We start from the raw sequence: 21,734 nt of genomic DNA, 5'->3' as shown, positions 1-21,734 counted from the left end.
TTTCTATCACTGTGGCGATGGATGACGTTATTCGCCAAGCGGAACTCAGGTTTTTGGGTTGAGGGTAAGGCTGAAACGACGCGTCGACGTAGTCGACGTCATCGGTTACGTAAATACGTCGACGCCGTTTTTGTGCGTCGGCGCGTCGCATATTTACGTCACACTACTGTCATGGCGGAGCGCAAAGCAGACGATGCGAGCGAGGGGAAAAAAGCACGCCAAAAGTCGTCAAAAGTGTGGGAGTATTTCAATAAACGGCCTAATAACGTTGTTGTATGCACACTGTGTCGAGCGGAAATGGCCTATCATAGCAGCCCAACGGCTATGAACGAACATTTGAAAAGAAAACCCCCGACAGCGTTCTTGCCATCACCAAGTAAATCGTCCGCGTGCGTATACGTTGTCATTATTACACAAAAACATGAATGTGTCATTTGTATCTGCGTTGTAAATTCATAAACTAAAGCACCGTTTCGCTCTGAGAGGCGCGTTTGGCGTGCCTGTTCAGTGTTTACAAAGACGCGCTCCTCTTTAACGCTGTGGAGAGGCGGCGGCGGCGGCGAGCGAGCGGCGAGGCGGGGCGCGCCGGGAGCGACGCCGCAATCGTGCCCAGGTGCGCGATCCGAGCGAGCGAGGAAGAGGAGCCGAAAAGCGAGGAGAGAAAAGAGTTGGAAGAGAAAAGACTTTGTGTAAAATTAAAAGATTGTAAACCCGGCAAAGCCGTCTGGCGTTCAGTCTGTCGGTCCTGAAAGAACCCCACGGCACAAGACGTGTCACAAACGCTAACGTTAATTAGTTGTGCAAATACCTTTTACAACATTAACAGTTACATATACTATGTACAAACCAACAATTAACTTTCACTTTAATCATACTATCATTGTTGTGTTATTAAGCAAAATAAGCAATACTTTTACTTTTGTTGAAATGTTTACACTGTACACTTTTTTGTATTGGATGTTTAGCTTTATTTTTGCACATTTTAGCAAATAAGCAATACTTTTACTTTTGTTGAAATGTTTACACTTGTTACAGAATATTTCCGTTTTGCACTTTTTTGTATTGGATGTTTATCTTTATTTTTGCACATTTTAAAGCAAAATAAGCAATACTTTTACTTTTGAAATGCTTATGCTATTCCAGAATATTAAGATTTGCACTGGATGTTTACTTTTATATTTGCACATTAAAAAGCAAATAAGCTACTTTTAATTTTGTTAAATGTTAAAAGTTTTAAATTTACATTGTTACAGAATATTTTGTCATGTTGTTGTCAATGTTGACTGAGTGGCCATACTTTTTTTTTTGTAAATAAAAGCCATGCCTTTTGAAAAAACTGGCCTACATTTATTTTTTCCTCTTCATTTTAAATAAAAAAAATAATCGGTAAAAGGAAAAATAATCTATAGATTAATCGAAAAAATAATCTATAGATTAACCGATTAATCGAAAAAATAATCTATAGATTAACCGATTAATCGAAAAAATAATCTATAGATTAATCAATAGAAAAATAATCGTTAGCTGCAGCCCTAGTTGAGGGTGAAGAATGCTAACAACACAGCGACTAATGTCAGTGCTATCTTTGATGTGTCAATCAAGTTGACCCACTTTTGGCAAAACAACTTTTCTCTGCACTTCCTTTTTAACTCTTGCCTCATCAATACCACATCTCTGTATTGGTCAACCTTTGACATGAGCAATGATAAAAAGACGAGACAAGAGACGTACTACTGATGCTAACAAGACTGCTATCAGCAGCTGTCATTTTTTAAATGTATTTTTTATTTAGTATTATTATTTTATTTTAATATACTTTCCAGGCAATGCAAAGTAAAGATGCACCTCATCTTTGGCATCATCAGCTGAACTAGACTTTGGTGTGCGACCCTTTTGGATCCCTGGGAATTAATATTGGATATTTTGTATTTTTGCCATATAAAAAAATGGCATAAAACTAACTAAAAAACAACAAAAATGATAATGACATATATTTGACAGGCAGTTCAGAAGTTGATCTAGAGATTTAAGTTTAGAAAGTAAAAAGTATGACTTGTTTTTAACACTTTTTTGAGTGGGACGCTTTTGGATGCCTGAGAATCTTAGTGGGATATTTTTTTTTAAATGTCATTGCTCAAAAAATAATAATACATTAAAATCAAAGTTGTTATGAATTATTAACCTACTTAAGAATCCAATTACTTCACATCAAATATTACACACAAAAATAAAAACTTGGGGAAAAATATTGACAATTTTGTGTTCTCGCCATGTAAAAAATGGCATAAAACAAAAAGTAAAGGGAAACCATAAAAAAATAATAAAGACCTATTATTGATGGATGAATCTGAAGTTGATCACGAAATTTAGGTAAAGAAAGTAAAAAAATAAAGTATGACTTATTTTTAACAATTTCATGAGTGGGACCCTTTTGGATCCCTGGGAATCTTAGTGGGATATTTTTTTTTAATTACTCGCTTCAAAAAATAATAAATTAAAATCAATGTTGTAATGAATTATTGACATATTTAAGGGTCCAATTACTTGGCTTCAAATATTACACTTAAACAAAATGGGTAAAATATTGGATATTTTGCATTTTTGCCATATAAAAAAATGGCATAAAACTAAGTAAAAAACAACTATAATGATTATGACATATTTGACAGCTAGATCAGAAGTTGATCTAGAGATTTAAGTTTAGAAAGTAAAATAATAATAAAGTATGTCTTATTTAACACTTTTTTGAGTGCGACCCTTTTGGATCCCTGAGAATCTTAGTGGGATGTTTGTTTTTAAATGTCATTGCTCAAAAAATAATAATACATTAAAATCAAAGTTGTTATGAATTATTAACCTACTTAAGGCTCCAATTACTTCACATCAAATATTACAAACAAAAAAAAAACTTGGGGAAAAATATTGACAATTTTGTGTTTTCGCCTTGTAAAAAATGGCATAAAACAAAAAGTAAAAGGAAACCATAAAAAAAATAATAAAGACCTATTATTGATGGATAAATCTGAAGTTGATCTCGAAATTTAGGTTAAGAAAGTAAAAAAATAAAGTATGACTTATTTTTTAACACTTTCATGAGTGGGACCCTTTTGGATCCCTGGGAATCTTAGTGGGATTTTTTTTTTTTAATTACTCGCTTCAAAAATAATGAATTAAAAGCAATATTGTAATGAATTATTGACATATTTAAGGGTCCAATTACTTGGCTTCAAATATTACACTTAAACAAAATGGGTAAAATATTGGATATTTTGTATTTTTGCCATATAAAAAAATGGCATAAAACTAACTAAAAAACAACAAAAATGATAATGACATATATTTGACAGCCAGTTCAGAAGTTGATCTAGAGATTTAAGTTTAGAAAGTAAAAACATAATAAAGTATGACTTGTTTTTAACACTTTTTTGAGTGGGACCCTTTTGGATGCCTGAGAATCTTAGTGGGATATTCTTTTTAAATGTCATTGCTCAAAAAATAATAATACATTAAAATCAAAGTTGTTATGAATTATTAACCTACTTAAGGCTCCAATTACTTCACATCAAATATTACACACAAAAAAAAAACTTGGGGAAAAATATTGACAATTTTGTGTTTTCGCCATGAAAAAAATGGCATAAAACAAAAAGTAAAAGGAAACCATAAAAAAATAATAAAGACCTATTATTGATGGATAAATCTGAAGTTGATCTCGAAATATAGGTTAAGAAAGTAAAATAATAATAAAGTATGACTTATTTTTAACACTTTCATGAGTGGGACCCTTTTGGATCCCTGGGAATCTTAGTGGGATATTTTTTTTTTTAAATTACTCGCTTCAAAAAAATAATGAATTAAAATCAATGTTGTAATGAATTATTGACATATTTAAGGGTCCAATTACTTGGCTTCAAATATTACACTTAAACAAAATGGGTAAAATGTTGGATATTTTGTATTTTTGCCATATAAAAAAATGGCATAAAACTAACTAAAAAACAACAAAAATGATAATGACATATATTTGACAGCCAGTTCAGATGTTGATCTAGAGATTTAAGTTTAGAAAGTAAAAACATAATTATGTATGACTTATTTTTAACACTTTTTTGAGTGCGACCCTTTTGGATCTCTGAGAATCTTAGTGGGATGTTTGTTTTTAAATGTCATTGCTCAAAAAATAATAATACATTAAAATCAAAGTTGTTATGAATTATTAACCTACTTAAGGCTCCAATTACTTCACATCAAATATTACACACAAAAAAAAACTTGGGGAAAAATTAAACAATTTTTTGTTTTCGCCATGTAAAAAATGGCATAAAACAAAAAGTAAAGGGAAACGATAAAAAAATAATAAAGACCTATTATTGATGGATGAATCTGAAGTTGATCACGAAATTTAGGTTAAGAAAGTAAAAAAATAATAAAGTATGACTTATTTTTAACACTTTCATGAGTGGGACCCTTTTGGATCCCTGGGAATCTTAGTGGGATATATTTTTTTAATTACTCGCTTCAAAAAATAATAAATTAAAATCAATGTTGTAATGAATTATTGACATATTTAAGGGTCCAATTACTTGGCTTCAAATATTACACTTAAACAAAATGGGTAAAATATTGGATATTTTGTATTTTTGCCATATAAAAAAATGGCATAAAACTAACTAAAAAACAACAAAAATGATAATGACATATATTTGACAGCCAGTTCAGAAGTTGATCTAGAGATTTAAGTTTAGAAAGTAAAAACATAATAAAGTATGACTTATTTTTAACACTTTTTTGAGTGGGACGCTTTTGGATGCCTGAGAATCTTAGTGGGATATTTTTTTTAAATGTCATTGCTCAAAAAATAATAATACATTAAAATCAAAGTTGTTATGAATTATTAACCTACTTAAGGCTCCAATTACTTCACATCAAATATTACAAACAAAAAAAAAACTTGGGGAAAAATATTGACAATTTTGTGTTTTCGCCATGTAAAAAATGGCATCAAGCAAAAAGTAAAAGAAAACCATAAAAAAATAATAAAGACCTATTATTGATGGATAAATCTGAAGTTGATCTCGAAATGTAGGTTAAGAAAGTAAAATAATAATAAAGTATGACTTATTTTTAACACTTTCATGAGTGGGACCCTTTTGGATCCCTGGGAATCTTAGTGGGATATTTTTTTTTTTAATTACTCGCTTCTAAAAATAATGAATTAAAAGCAATGTTGTTATGAATTATTGACATATTTAAGGGTCCAATTACTTGGCTTCAAATATTACACTTAAACAAAATGGGTAAAATATTGGATATTTTGTGTTTTTGCCTTTTAAAAAATGGCATACAACTAACTAAAAAACAACAAAAATGATAATGATATATATTTGACAGCTAGATCAGAAGTTGATCTAAAGATTTAAGTTTAGAAAGTAAAATAATAATAAAGTATGTCTTATTTAACACTTTTTTGAGTGCGACCCTTTTGGATCCCTGAGAATCTTAGTGGGATGTTTGTTTTTAAATGTCATTGCTCAAAAAATAATAATGAATTAAAATCAATGTTGTTATGAATTATTAACCTACTTAAGGCTCCAATTACTTCACATCAAATATTACACACAAAAAAAAAACTTGGGGAAAAATATTGACAATTTTGTGTTTTCGCTATGAAAAAAATGGCATAAAACAAAAAGTAAAAGGAAACCATAAAAAAATAATAAAGACCTATTATTGATGGATAAATCTGAAGTTGATCTCGAAATGTAGGTTAAGAAAGTAAAATAATAATAAAGTATGACTTATTTTTAACACTTTCATGAGTGGGACCCTTTTGGATCCCTGGGAATCTTAGTGGGATATTTTTTTTTTAATTACTCGCTTCAAAAAATAATGAATTAAAATCAATGTTGTAATGAATTATTGACATATTTAAGGGTCCAATTACTTGGCTTCAAATATTACACTTAAACAAAATGGGTAAAATATTGGATATTTTGTATTTTTGCCATATAAAAAAATGGCATACAACTAACTAAAAAACAACAAAAATGATAATGACATATATTTGACAGCTAGATCAGAAGTTGATCGTTGATCTAGAGATTTAAGTTTAGAAAGTAAAATAATAATAAAGTATGACTTATTTTTAACACTTTTTTGAGTGCGACCCTTTTGGATCCCTGAGAATCTTAGTGGGATGTTTGTTTTTAAATGTCATTGCTCAAAAAATAATAATGAATTAAAATCAATGTTGTTATGAATTATTAACCTACTTAAGGCTCCAATTACTTCACATCAAATATTACACAAAAAAAAAACTTGGGGAAAAATAGAGACACTTTTGTGTTTTCGCCATGTAAAAAATAATCTGAGAATCTTAGTGGGATATTTTTTATCAAATATCATTGCTCTAAAAATAATGAATTAAAATCAATGTTGTTATGAATTATTGACATATTTAAGGGTCCAATTACTTGGCTTCAAATATTACACTTAAACAAAATGGGTAAAATATTGGATATTTTGTGTTTTTGCCTTTTAAAAAATGGCATAAAACTAACGATAAAAAACAACAAAAAAGACCTATATTTGACAGATAGATCTAAAGTTGATCTAACGATTTAAGCTTAGAAAGTAAAAATATAAAATAATAAAGTATGGCTTATTTTTAACACTTTTATGAGTGGGACCCTTTTGGGTCCCTGAGATATTTTTCTTTTTTAATGTCGTCGCTAAAAGATGAATAATGAATTAAAATCAATGGTGTAAAATATGCTTAGAAATAATAAAAATTGTGTAAAATATGCTTAAAAATATAATTAAAAATGGCGTAAAATATGCTTAAAAATTATAATACAAATGGTGTAAAATATGCTTAAAAATATAATACAAATGGTGTAAAATATGCTTAAAAATATCATACAAATGGTGTAAAATATGCTTTAAAAATTATGAAACTGGTGTAAAATATGCTTAAAAATATAATAAAATTATGCTTAAAAATATAATAAAATTATGCTTAAAAATATTTTAAAAATGGTGTAAAAAACGCTTAAAAACATAATACAAATGGTGTAAAATACGCTTAAAAACATAATACAAATGGTGTAAAATATGCTTCAAAAATAATAAAAAATTGTGTAAAATATGCTTATTAATATAATTAAAATGGTGTAAAATATGCTTAAAAATATAATAAAAATGGTTTAAAATATGCTTTAAAACTAATAATACAATTGGTGTAAAATATGCTTTAAAAATCTAATAAAAACATGCTTAAAATATAATACACATGGTGTAAAATATGCTTAAAAAATTATAAAGACGATGTAAAATATGCTTAAAAATATAACACAAATGGTGTAAAACATGCTTAAAAATATAATACAAATGGTGTAAAATATGCTTGAATATAATAAAAATGGCGTAAAATATGCTTGAATATAATAAAAATGGTGTAAAATACGCTTAAAAACATAATACAAATGGTGTAAAATACGCTTAAAAACATAATACAAATGGTGTAAAATATGCTTCAAAAATAATAAAAAATTGTGTAAAATATGCTTATTAATATAATTAAAATGGTGTAAAATATGCTTAAAAATATAATAAAAATGGTTTAAAATATGCTTGAAAACTAATAATACAATTGATGTAAAATATGCTTTAAAAATCTAATAAAAATATGCTTAAAATATAATACACACGGTGTAAAATATGCTTAAAAAATTATAAAAACGATGTCAAATATGCTTAAAAATAATACAAATGATGTAAAATATGCTTAAAAATATAATACAAATGGTGTAAAATATGCTTGAATATAATAAAAAATGGCGTAAAATATACTTAAAAATTATAATACAAATGGTGTAAAATATGCTTAAAAATATAATACAAATGGTGTAAAATATGCTTAAAAATATAATACAAATGGTGTAAAATATGCTTTAAAAATTATGAAACTGGTGTAAAATATGCTTAAAAATATAATAAAATTATGCTTAAAAATATAATAAAATTATGCTTAAAAATATAAAAATGGTGTAAAATACGCTTAAAAACATAATATAAATGGTGTAAAATACGCTTAAAAACATAATACAAATGGTGTAAAATATGCTTCAAAAATAATAAAAAATTGTGTAAAATATGCTTATTAACATAATTAAAATGGTGTAAAATATGCTTAAAAGTATAATAAAAATGGTTTAAAATATGCTTGAAAACTAATAATACAATTGATGTAAAATATGCTTTAAAAATCTAATAAAAATATGCTTAAAATATAATACACACGGTGTAAAATATGCTTAAAAAATTATAAAAACGATGTCAAATATGCTTAAAAATATAATACAAATGATGTAAAATATGCTTAAAAATATAATACAAATGGTGTAAAATATGCTTGAATATAATAAAAAATGGCGTAAAATATACTTAAAAATTATAATACAAATGGTGTAAAATATGCTTAAAAATATAATACAAATGGTGTAAAATATGCTTAAAAATATAATACAAATGGTGTAAAATATGCTTTAAAAATTATGAAACTGGTGTAAAATATGCTTAAAAATATAATAAAATTATGCTTAAAAATATAATAAAATTATGCTTAAAAATATAAAAATGGTGTAAAATACGCTTAAAAACATAATACAAATGGTGTAAAATACGCTTAAAAACATAATACAAATGGTGTAAAATATGCTTCAAAAATAATAAAAAATTGTGTAAAATATGCTTATTAATATAATTAAAATGGTGTAAAATATGCTTAAAAATATAATAAAAATGGTTTAAAATATGCTTTAAAACTAATAATACAATTGGTGTAAAATATGCTTTAAAAATCTAATAAAAACATGCTTAAAATACACATGGTGTAAAATATGCTTAAAGAATTATAAAGACGATGTAAAATATGCTTAAAAATATAACACAAATGGTGTAAAACATGCTTAAAAATATAATACAAATGGTGTAAAATATGCTTGAATATAATAAAAATGGCGTAAAATATGCTTGAATATAATAAAAATGGTGTAAAACATGCTTATAAATATAATAAAAATGGTGTAAAATATGCTTAAAAAAATAATACAAATGGTGTAAAATATGCTTAAAAATATAATACAAATGGTGTAAAATATGCTTTAAAAATTATGAAACTGGTGTAAAATATGCTTAAAAATATAATAAAATTATGCTTAAAAATATAATAAAATTATGCTTAAAAATATAAAAATGGTGTAAAATACGCTTAAAAACATAATACAAATGGTGTAAAATACGCTTAAAAACATAATATAAATGGTGTAAAATATGCTTCAAAATAATAAAAAATTGTGTAAAATATGCTTATTAATATAATTAAAATGGTGTAAAATATGCTTAAAAATATAATAAAAATGGTTTAAAATATGCTTTAAAACTAATAATACAATTGGTGTAAAATATGCTTTAAAAATCTAATAAAAACATGCTTAAAATATAATACACATGGTGTAATATATGCTTAAAAAATTATAAAAACGATGTAAAATATGCTTAAAAATATAATACAAATGGTGTAAAACATGCTTAAAAATATAATACAAATGGTGTAAAATATGCTCGAATATAATAAAATGGTGTAAAATATGCTTATAAATATAATAAAAATGGTGTAAAATATTCTTAAAAATATAATACAAATGGTGTAAAATATGCTAAAAAAAATAATACAAATGGTGTAAAATATGCTTAAAAAGAGTGCAGCCAAGGAATCTACCTGTGGCCCCTCCCACTCGAGCTGAACTAACAGGTTATGAAGCTACACCATCGTTGTGTCTCCAACCTGCACCTCTTCACGCACTCAATGCCTGTAGGCCGTGACGTCATACCCAGCGTGTACTCAAAATATGTGTGTGTGGCGCACCGCAGACGGAAGGGAAGACTGCTCACCTGCAGCTTGACTTTCAGGTTGTCCACATCTACCACCTTGTTCTGGAGAGACAGGAAGAGAGCACAGGGCCGTGAAATACCCACAATGCACCTGGTGCACGTTGAACACAGCACAGGGCCGTGACACACCCACAATGCTAAATTAGCCAGACTGCTAACTTGGGATTGTTTACGTCATGCTGACATGGGTGTAGAAATGGTACTCAGGTGATGACACCGCTACAGAAATGGTACTCAGGTGAGGACACCGCTACAGAAATGGTACTCAGGTGAGGACACCGCTACAGAAATGGTACTCAGGTGATGACACCGCTACAGAAATGGTACTCAGGTGATGACACCGCTACAGAAATGGTACTCAGGTGATGACACCGCTACTAAGAGCAGTGGTGTCCAAAGTGCGGGAACAAGCTCATTTATTTACCGGCCCGCGCCACAACTGTTAGCATTCTAATATTAGCATGATAGCTTTTTATTGCAGGTGTACACGCCAGTTTCAAATATTTTGTTACTTGACGAATGCTACCTGTTAGCATGCTAATGTTATTAGGATAGCTTTTTTTAGCTAATTCTACAGGTACTAGTGTCATATTTTGCTGCTTGATGTATGCTAATGTTAGCATTTCTAACAATTGTTTCATCGCAGAGTAATATATTTTGGTCCTTGACACATTCTGCGGTTGGTATTTTTAGCAAGCTAACATTGGCATGCTAGGTTTTTTGTTTTTTTTGGATAATTTACCTAATTTTCACTTATGCTAACTGTAAGCATGCTATTGTTAGCATGTTAACATAGTTCTGTGAGCATGCTAGTTTTTTTTAGCTCATTTTACTCATATTTATTTGTTACTTGACTACCTGGCCAGCGTGCTAAGTGTTGCTAACTGTTAGCATTTCAGTTCAACTTTGGCACTTTAACATTCACACAAAAGTTCACATTCATTTGCAATTCCTCACGAAATGGCATCCTGTAGTTGGACGTGGAATTGTTGGAGGCTGAAATGTGAAAATGTTTTTGTGTTGAAGAGTTATGATGTCATGTGACTTTTTACAGCCGTGTGCTTTGAGTGCGGTCATGTGACTGCCAGGCTCTGTTTGATTGGTGGAGTAGACCTAGTGCGCTTTTTCACATGCAAGAATTTTGGCACTGTTCTGCCAGCATAAAAATGGTGTAAAAGATGCTAAAAAAATATAAGAAAAATGGTGTAAAATTTGCTTAGAAATTATAAAAATGGTGTAAAATATGCTTTAAAAAATAATAAAAAATGGTGTAAAATATAAATAACACAAAATTGGTGTAAAATATGCTTACCTAATATAATAAAAATGGTTTAAAATATGCTTACCTAATATAATAAAAATGGTGTAAAATATGCTTTAAAAAAATTGTGTAGAATATGCTTAAAAAAATATTATAAAATGGTGTAAAATATGCTTAAAAAATAAGAATGGTGTAAAATATGTTTTAAAAAAATCATAAAAATGGTGTAAATAACTCATTTCACAAGGTATATATCTGCGACTTATATATGGAACAATATTATTATCTCTAAAAATGAGTGGGTGTGGCTTATATAGTCTGGAAAATAGCGTAATAAGAATTTCATACGCAATTAAAGTCTTTATAAGAAGCCATTGTGACTTTACTGTCATTGAGTGGAAATAAACTTAACTCACACTTTTTTTTGTTGCCATAAAAGCAACCTTTTTTTTTACACTGCCGCGCTTTGGGCCAGGTACAACCTTGACACGTTTTAGACCGGGTGTTGTTGATAATTTTTTAATCACACACCCCCCTCCCAGGGGACAGACGTGATACCCCCCCCAAAGTCAGCTTTTATGAGCCTTCAAATATGGTCAACAAAAACAGCAAAATCAGCTTTTATGATCTTTCAAATATTGTCAACAAAAATAGCAAAATCAGCATTTATGATCCTTCAAATATTGTCAACAAAAATAGCAAAATCAGCTTTTATGATCCTTCAAATATTGTCAGCAAAATCAGCTTTTATGATCCTTCAAATAATGTCAACAAAAGCAGCAAAATCAGCTTTTATGATCCTTCAAATATTGTCAACAAAAATAGCAAAATCAGCTTTTATGATCCTTCAAATATTGTCGACAAAAATAGCAAAATCAGCTTTTATGATCCTTCAAATATTGTCAGCAAAATCAGCTTTTATGAACCTTCAAATATTGTCAACAAAAATAGCAAAATCAGCTTTTATGATCCTTTGAATATTGTCAACAAAATCAGCTTTCATGATCCTTCAAATATTGTCAACAAAATCCGCTTTTATGATCCTTCAAATAATGTCAACAAAAATGGCAAAATCAGCTTTTATGATCCTTCAAATATTGTCAACAAAAATAGCAAAATCAGCTTTTATGATCCTTCAAATATTGTCAGCAAAAATAGCAAAATCAGCTTTTATGATCCTTCAAAAATTGTCAGCAAAATCAGCTTTCATGAACCTTCAAATATTGTCAACAAAAATAGCAAAATCAGCTTTTATGATCCTTCAAATATTGTCAACAAAATCAGCTTTTATGATCCTTCAAATATTGTCAACAAAATCAGCTTTTATGATCCTTCAAATATTGTCAACAAAACCAGCAAAATCAGCTTTTATGATCCTTTAAATATTGTCAGCAAAAATAGCAAAATCAGCTTTCATGATCCTTCAAATATTGTCAACAAAAATAGCAAAATCAGCTTTTATGATCCTTCAAATATTGTCAACAAAAATAGCAAAATCAGCTTTTATGATCCTTCAAATATTGTCAGCAAAAAAATCAAAATCAGCTTTTTTGATCCTTTAAATAATGTCAACAAAAATAGCAAAATCAGCTTTTATGATCCTTCAAATATTGTCAACAAAAATAGCAAAATCAGCTTTTATTAACCTTCAAATATTGTCAACAAAAATAGCAAAATCAGCTTTTATGATCCTTCGAATATTGTCAACAAAATCAGCTTTCATGATCCTTCAAATATTGTCAACAAAATCAGCTTTTATGATCCTTCAAATAATGTCAACAAAAATAGCAAAATCAGCTTTTATGATCCTTCAAATATTGTCAACAAAAATAGCAAAATCAGCTTTTTTGATCCTTCAAATATTGTCAACAAAAACAGCAAAATCAGCTTTTATGATCCTTCAAATATTGTCAACAAAAACAGCAAAATCAGCTTTTATGATCCTTCAAATATTGTCAACAAAAATAGCAAAATCAGCTTTTATGATCCTTCAAATACTGTCAACAAAAATAGCAAACTCAGCTTTTATAATCCTTCAAATATTATCAACAAAAACAGCAAAATCAGCTTTTATGATCCTTCAAATATTGTCAACAAAAACAGCAAAATCAGCTTTTATGATCCTTCAAATATTGTCAGCAAAAATAGCAAAATCAGCTTTTATGATCCTTCAAATATTGTCAGCAAAATCAGCTTTTATGATCCTTCAAATAGTGTCAACAAAAATTTCAAAATCATCTTTTATGATCCTTCAAATATTGTCAGCAAAATCAGCTTTTATGATCCTTCAAATATTGTCAATAAAAATTGCAAAATCAGCTTTTATGATCCTTCAAATATTGTCAACAAAAACAGCTAAATCAGCTTCATAAGCCTTCAAATATTGTCAACAAAAACAGCAACATTTGCTTTTATGATCCTTCAAATATTGTCAACAAAAACAGCAACATTTGCTTTTATGATCCTTCAAATATTGTCAACAAAAACAGCAATATCAGCTTTATGAGTCTTCAACTATGGTCAAAAAAACCCAGCAAAATCGTCTTCAAATATGGTCAACAAAAACAGCAAAATAAGCTTTTATGATTGTGCAAATATTGTCAGCAAAATCAGCTTTTATGATCCTTCAAATATTGTCAACAAAAACAGCTAAATCAGCTTCATAAGCCTTCAAATATTGTCAACAAAAACAGCAACATTTGCTTTTATGATCCTTCAAATATTGTCAACAAAAACAGCAACATTTGCTTTTATGATCCTTCAAATATTGTCAACAAAAACAGCAACATTTGCTTTTATGATCCTTCAAATATTGTCAACAAAAACAGCAATATCAGCTTTATGAGTCTTCAACTATGGTCAAAAAAACCCAGCAAAATCGTCTTCAAATATGGTCAACAAAAACAGCAAAATAAGCTTTTATGATTGTGCAAATATTGTCAACAAAATCAGCTTTTATGATCCTTCAAATATTGTCAACAGAAATAGCAAAATCAGCTTTTATGATCCTTCAAATATTGTCAACAAAAATAGCAAAATCAGCTTTTATGATCCTTCAAATATTTTCAGCAAAATCAGCTTTTATGATCCTTCGAATATTGTCAACAAAATCAGCTTTTATGATCCTTCAAATATTGTCAACAAAAATAGCAAAATCAGCTTTTATGATCCTTCAAATATTTTCAGCAAAATCAGCTTTTATGATCCTTCGAATATTGTCAACAAAATCAGCTTTCATGATCCTTCAAATATTGTCAACAAAATCAGCTTTTATGATCCTTCAAATAATGTCAACAAAAGCAGCAAAATCAGCTTTTATGATCCTTCAAATATTGTCAACAAAAATAGCAAAATCAGCTTTTATGATCCTTCAAATATTGTCGACAAAAATAGCAAAATCAGCTTTTATGATCCTTCAAATATTGTCAGCAAAATCAGCTTTTATGAACCTTCAAATATTGTCAACAAAAATAGCAAAATCAGCTTTTATGATCCTTTGAATATTGTCAACAAAATCAGCTTTCATGATCCTTCAAATATTGTCAACAAAATCCGCTTTTATGATCCTTCAAATAATGTCAACAAAAATGGCAAAATCAGCTTTTATGATCCTTCAAATATTGTCAACAAAAATAGCAAAATCAGCTTTTATGATCCTTCAAATATTGTCAGCAAAAATAGCAAAATCAGCTTTTATGATCCTTCAAAAATTGTCAGCAAAATCAGCTTTCATGAACCTTCAAATATTGTCAACAAAAATAGCAAAATCAGCTTTTATGATCCTTCAAATATTGTCAACAAAATCAGCTTTTATGATCCTTCAAATATTGTCAACAAAATCAGCTTTTATGATCCTTCAAATATTGTCAACAAAACCAGCAAAATCAGCTTTTATGATCCTTTAAATATTGTCAGCAAAAATAGCAAAATCAGCTTTCATGATCCTTCAAATATTGTCAACAAAAATAGCAAAATCAGCTTTTATGATCCTTCAAATATTGTCAACAAAAATAGCAAAATCAGCTTTTATGATCCTTCAAATATTGTCAGCAAAAAAATCAAAATCAGCTTTTTTGATCCTTTAAATAATGTCAACAAAAATAGCAAAATCAGCTTTTATGATCCTTCAAATATTGTCAACAAAAATAGCAAAATCAGCTTTTATGAACCTTCAAATATTGTCAACAAAAATAGCAAAATCAGCTTTTATGATCCTTCGAATATTGTCAACAAAATCAGCTTTCATGATCCTTCAAATATTGTCAACAAAATCAGCTTTTATGATCCTTCAAATAATGTCAACAAAAATAGCAAAATCAGCTTTTATGATCCTTCAAATATTGTCAACAAAAACAGCAAAATCAGCTTTTATGATCCTTCAAATATTGTCAACAAAAATAGCAAAATCAGCTTTTATGATCCGAAAAATATTTTTCAGAATATTCCGTGTAAATAACTAATTTCACAAGGTATATATCTGCGACTTATATATGGAACAATATTATTTTCTCAAAAATTGAGTGGGTGTGGCTTATATAGTCTAGAAAATAGGGTAATACAAATAATTGTATACACAATTAAAGTCTTTCTAAGCCCTTTCACACACACTTAAAGCACGTCCTGCACTGGAAGATGAAACATAAAGGTGTGACTTGAAGTCAAAGTAGTTTAAAGAGTGCAGCAGTGAAATAGTGCACGTCGCAGTAGAAAGTGTGTATTTAGCAGCTTGTTGTTCTTTGTTCACTTTCACACACAGGAAGTGTGCGAGTGCACGAGAGAAAGCAGAGCAGCAAGAAGAAAGCAGGCGAACGGCAGACGGCAGAACGCACTCTTCTTGCAGCTCTGCATTTGTTGCCATGGCTTTTCTTGCCCACAATTATGACGCGCGTGCTGACTGGAGAAGTCTGCCCAAAATAGAGCGGCCATGTTGCAAGAGGCCACAGCAGCAGCGGGGAAAAAACAACTGTTGTTTGATGATGACATCATGTGATGAGATCATGTGATGAGATCATGTGATGAGATCATGTGATGAGACCATGTGACCACCATGGGCACATCCTGACCTCTGACCTCCTGTTGCCCCTTTGACAGCTGCTAAATCAATGTCCAAGCAGCTCCATCTTGGCCGATTTTGCTGTTTTTGTTGACCATAGTTGAAGACTCATAAAGATGATATTGCTGTTTTTGTTGACAATATTTGAAGGATCATAAAAGCACATTTTGCTGTTTTTGTTGACAATATTTGAAGGATCATAAAAGCTGATTTTGCTGACCATATTTGAAGGATCCTAGACGCTGATTTTGCTGTTTTTGTTGACCATATTTGAAGGATCATAAAACTGACATTGCTGTTTTTGTTGACCATCCAGCACCCTAAGAGGGACAAGCGGTAGGAAATGGATGGGTGGATATTTGAAGGATCATAAAAGCTGATTTTTATGTTTTTGTTGACAATATTTGAAGGATCATAAAAGCACATTTTGCTGTTTTTGTTGACAATATTTGAAGGATCATAAAAGCTGATTTTGCTGACCATATTTGAAGGATCCTAGACGCTGATTTTGCTGTTTTTGTTGACCATATTTGAAGGATCATAAAACTGACATTGCTGTTTTTGTTGACCATCCAGCACCCTAAGAGGGACAAGCGGTAGGAAATGGATGAGTGGATATTTGAAGGATCATAAAAGCTGATTTTTATGTTTTTGTTGACAATATTTGAAGGATCATAAAAGCTGATTTTTATGTTTTTGTTGACAATATTTGAAGGATCATAAAAGCTGATTTTGCTGACCATATTTGAAGGATCCTAGACGCTAATTTTGCTGTTTTTGTTGACCATATTTGAAGGATCATAAAACTGACATTGCTGTTTTTGTTGACCATCCAGCACCCTAAGAGGGACAAGCGGTAGGAAATGGATGGGTGGATATTTGAAGGATCATAAAAGCTGATTTTTATGTTTTTGTTGACAATATTTGAAGGATCATAAAAGCACATTTTGCTGTTTTTGTTGACAATATTTGAAGGATCATAAAAGCTGATTTTGCTGACCATATTTGAAGGATCCTAGACGCTGATTTTGCTGTTTTTGTTGACCATATTTGAAGGATCATAAAACTGACATTGCTGTTTTTGTTGACCATCCAGCACCCTAAGAGGGACAAGCGGTAGGAAATGGATGGGTGGATATTTGAAGGATCATATAAGCTGATTTTTGTGTTTTTGTTGACAATATTTGAAGGATCATAAAAGCACATTTTGCTGTTTTTGTTGACAATATTTGAAGGATCATAAAAGCTGATTTCGCTGACCATATTTGAAGGATCCTAGACGCTGATTTTGCTGTTTTTGTTGACCATATTTGAAGGATCATAAAACGGACATTGCTGTTTTTGTTGACCATCCAGCACCCTAAGAGGGACAAGCGGTAGGAAATGGATGAGTGGATATTTGAAGGATCATAAAAGCTGATTTTTATGTTTTTGTTGACAATATTTGAAGGATCATAAAAGCTGATTTTGCTGACCATATTTGAAGGATCCTAGACGCTGATTTTGCTGTTTTTGTTGACCATATTTGAAGGATCATAAAACTGACATTGCTGTTTTTGTTGACCATCCAGCACCCTAAGAGGGACAAGCGGTAGGAAATGGATGGGTGGATATTTGAAGGATCATAAAAGCCGATTTTTATGTTTTTGTTGACAATATTTGAAGGATCATAAAAGCACATTTTGCTGTTTTTGTTGACAATATTTGAAGGATCATAAAAGCTGATTTTGCTGACCATATTTGAAGGATCCTAGACGCTGATTTTGCTGTTTTTGTTGACCATATTTGAAGGATCATAAAACTGACATTGCTGTTTTTGTTGACCATCCAGCACCCTAAGAGGGACAAGCGGTAGGAAATGGATGGGTGGATATTTGAAGGATCATAAAAGCTGATTTTTATGTTTTTGTTGACAATATTTGAAGGATCATAAAAGCACATTTTGCTGTTTTTGTTGACAATATTTGAAGGATCATAAAAGCTGATTTTGCTGACCATATTTGAAGGATCCTAGATGCTGATTTTGCTGTTTTTGTTGACCATATTTGAAGGATCATAAAACTGACATTGCTGTTTTTGTTGACCATCCAGCACCCTAAGAGGGACAAGCGGTAGAAACTGGATGGGTGGATATTTGAAGGATCATAAAAGCTGATTTTTATGTTTTTGTTGACAATATTTGAAGGATCATAAAAGCTGATTTTGCTGTTTTTGTTGACAATATTTGCACAATCATAAAAGCTTATTTTGCTGTTTCTGTTGACCATATTTGAAGACTCATAAAGCTGGTATTGCTGTTTTAGTTGACAATATTTCAAGGCTCATGAAGCTGATTTTGCTGTTTTTGTTGATAATAGTTGAAGGCTCATGAAGCAAATTTTGTTGACAATATTTGAAGGCTCAAAAAAGCTGGTTTTGCTTTTTTTTGTTGATCATATTTGAAGGCACGTGAGGCTGATTTTTCTGTTTTTAGTGACGATATTTGAAGCCTCAGGAAGCTGATTTTGCTGTTTTTGTTGAACATATTTGAAGGCTTATGAAAGCTGTTTTTGTTGACAATATTTGAAGGATAATAAAAGCTGATTTTGTGGACCATATAACTGACTTTGCTGTTTTTGTTGACCATATTTGAAGGATTATAGAACTGACTGTGCTGTTTTTGTTGACCATATTTGAAGGCACGTGAGGCTGATTTATCTGTTTTTAGTGACGATATTTGAAGCCTCAGGAAGCTGATTTTGCTGTTTTTGTTGAACATATTTGAAGGCTTATGAAAGCTGTTTTTGTTGACAATATTTGAAGGATAATAAAAGCTGATTTTGTGGACCATATAACTGACTTTGCTGTTTTTGTTGACCATATTTGAAGGATTATAGAACTGACTGTGCTGTTTTTGTTGACCATATTTGAAGGATCATAAAACAGAGTTTGCTGTTTTTGTTGACCATCCAGCACCCCCAGCCACCCCAAGAGGGACAAGCGGTAGAAAATTGATGGATGGATATTTGAAGGCTCATGAAGCGGATTTTGCTGTTTTTATTTACCATAGTTGAAGGATCATAAAAGCTGATTTTGCTGTTTTTGTTGACCATAGTTGAAGGGCCATAAAATCTGATTTTGCTGTTTTTGTTGACCATATTTGAAGGATCATAAAAGCTGATTTTGCTTTTTTTGTTGAACATATTTGAAGGCTTATGAAAGCTGTTTTTGTTGACAATAATTGAAGGATCATAAAAGCTGTTTTTGTTGACAATATTTGAAGGATCATAAAAGCTGATTTTGTTGACAATATTTGAAGGATCATAGAACTGACTTTGCTGTTTTTGTTGACCATCCAGCACCCCCCGCCAACCCAAGAGGGACACGCGGTAGAAAATGGGTGGATGGATATTTGAAGGCTCATGAAGCGGATTTTGCTGTTTTTGTTGACCATAGTTGAAGGATCATAAAAGCTGATTTTGCTGTTTTTGTTGACCATAGTTGAAGGATCATAAAAGCTTATTTTGCTGTTTTTGTTGACCATATTTGAAGGCTCATGAGGCTTATTTTTCTGTTTTTATTGACGATATTTGAAGGCTAATGACGCTAATTTTGCTGTTTTTGTTGACAATATTTGAAGGATCATAAAAGCTGATTTTGTTGACAATATTTGAAGGATCATAAAAGCTGTTTTTATTGACCATATTTAAAGGCTAATAAAAGATGATTTTGCTGGGGGTGTTTCCACCATATTTGACGGCTCATAAAGCTGATTTTGCTGTTTTTGTTGACCATATTTGAAGGCTCAAAAAGCTGGTTTTGCTTTTTTTGTTGACCATATTTGAAGGCACGTGAGGCTGATTTTTCTGTTTTTAGTGACGATATTTGAAGCCTCATGAAGCTGATTTTGCTGTTTTTGTTGAACATATTTGAAGGCTTATGAAAGCTGTTTTTGTTGACAATATTTGAAGGATCATAAAAGCTGATTTTGTTGACCATATAACTGACTTTGCTGTTTTTGTTGACCATATTTGAAGGATTATAGAACTGACTGTGCTGTTTTTGTTGACCATATTTGAAGGATCATAAAAGCTGATTTTGCTTTTTTTATTGACGATATTTGAAGGCTCATGAAGCTGATTTTAATGTTTTTGTTGAACATATTATTTGAAGGCTTATGAAAGCTGTTTTTGTTGACAATAATTGAAGGATCATAAAAGCTGTTTTTGTTGACAATACTTGAAGGATCATAAAAGCTGATTTTGTTGACAATATTTGAAGGATCATAGAACTGACTTTGCTGTTTTTGTTGACCATCCAGCACCCCCCGCCAACCCAAGAGGGACAAGCGGTAGAAAATGGGTGGATGGATATTTGAAGGCTCATGAAGCGGATTTTGCTGTTTTGGTTGACCATAGTTGAAGGATTATAAAAGCCGATTTTGCTTTTTTTATTGACGATATTTGAAGGCTCATGAAGCTGATTTTACTGTTTTTGTTGAACATATTTGAAGGCTTATGAAAGCTGTTTTTGTTGACAATAATTGAAGGATCATAAAAGCTGTTTTTGTTGACAATATTTGAAGGATCATAAAAGCTGATTTTGTTGACAATATTTGAAGGATCATAGAACTGACTTTGCTGTTTTTGTTGACCATCCAGCACCCCCCGCCAAACCAAGAGGGACAAGCGGTAGAAAATGGGTGGATGGATATTTGAAGGCTCATGAAGCGGATTTTGCTGTTTTTGTTGACCATAGTTGAAGGATCATAAAAGCTGATTTTGCTGTTTTTGTTGACCATAGTTGAAGGATCATAAAAGCTGATTTTGCTGTTTTTGTTGACCATAGTTGAAGGATCATAAAAGCTGATTTTGCTGTTTTTGTTGACCATATTTGAAGGCTCATGAGGCTGATTTTTCTGTTTTTATTGACGATATTTGAAGGCTAATGACGCTAATTTTGCTGTTTTTGTTGACAATATTTGAAGTATCATAAAAGCTGATTTTGTTGACAATATTTGAAGGATCATAAAAGCTGTTTTTGTTGACCATATTTAAAGGCTAATAAAAGCTGATTTTGCTGGGGGTGTTTCCACCATATTTGACGGCTCATAAAGCTGATTGTGCTGTTTTTGTTGACCATATTTGAAGGCTCAAAAAGCTGGTTTGCTTTTTTTGTTGACCATATTTGAAGGCACGTGAGGCTGATTTTTCTGTTTCTAGTGACGATATTTGAAGCCTCATGAAGCTGATTTTGCTGTTTTTGTTGAACATATTTGAAGGCTTATAAAAGCTGTTTTTGTTGACAATATTTGAAGGATCATAAAAGCTGATTTTGTTGACCATATAACTGACTTTGCTGTTTTTGTTGACCATATTTGAAGGATTATAGAACCGACTGTGCTGTTTTTGTTGACCATATTTGAAGGATTATAAAACAGAGTTTGCTGTTTTTGTTTACCATTTAGCACCCCCAGCCACCCCAAGA

The 21,734-nt window shown here is 30.5% G+C and overlaps 1 protein-coding gene across 2 annotated transcripts in view; it reads right to left on the bottom strand.

Moving 5' to 3' along the window:
• The window catches only part of LOC133615331 (ras-related protein Rab-37), an 88,249-nt gene that overhangs the window by 53,113 nt on the left and 13,402 nt on the right, over positions 1-21,734 (bottom strand). For both annotated transcript variants that reach the window (XM_061973849.2, XM_061973850.2), the window contains exon 3: positions 9,955-9,996. In XM_061973849.2, coding sequence (XP_061829833.1) covers positions 9,955-9,996 — 42 coding nt within the window. The remainder of the gene's footprint in view (positions 1-9,954; positions 9,997-21,734) is intronic.

The sequence above is a fragment of the Nerophis lumbriciformis genome, linkage group LG22, assembly GCF_033978685.3.
Source record: "Nerophis lumbriciformis linkage group LG22, RoL_Nlum_v2.1, whole genome shotgun sequence".
Classification (NCBI taxonomy): domain Eukaryota; kingdom Metazoa; phylum Chordata; class Actinopteri; order Syngnathiformes; family Syngnathidae; genus Nerophis; species Nerophis lumbriciformis.
This window is presented reverse-complemented; position numbering and strand designations above follow the sequence as displayed.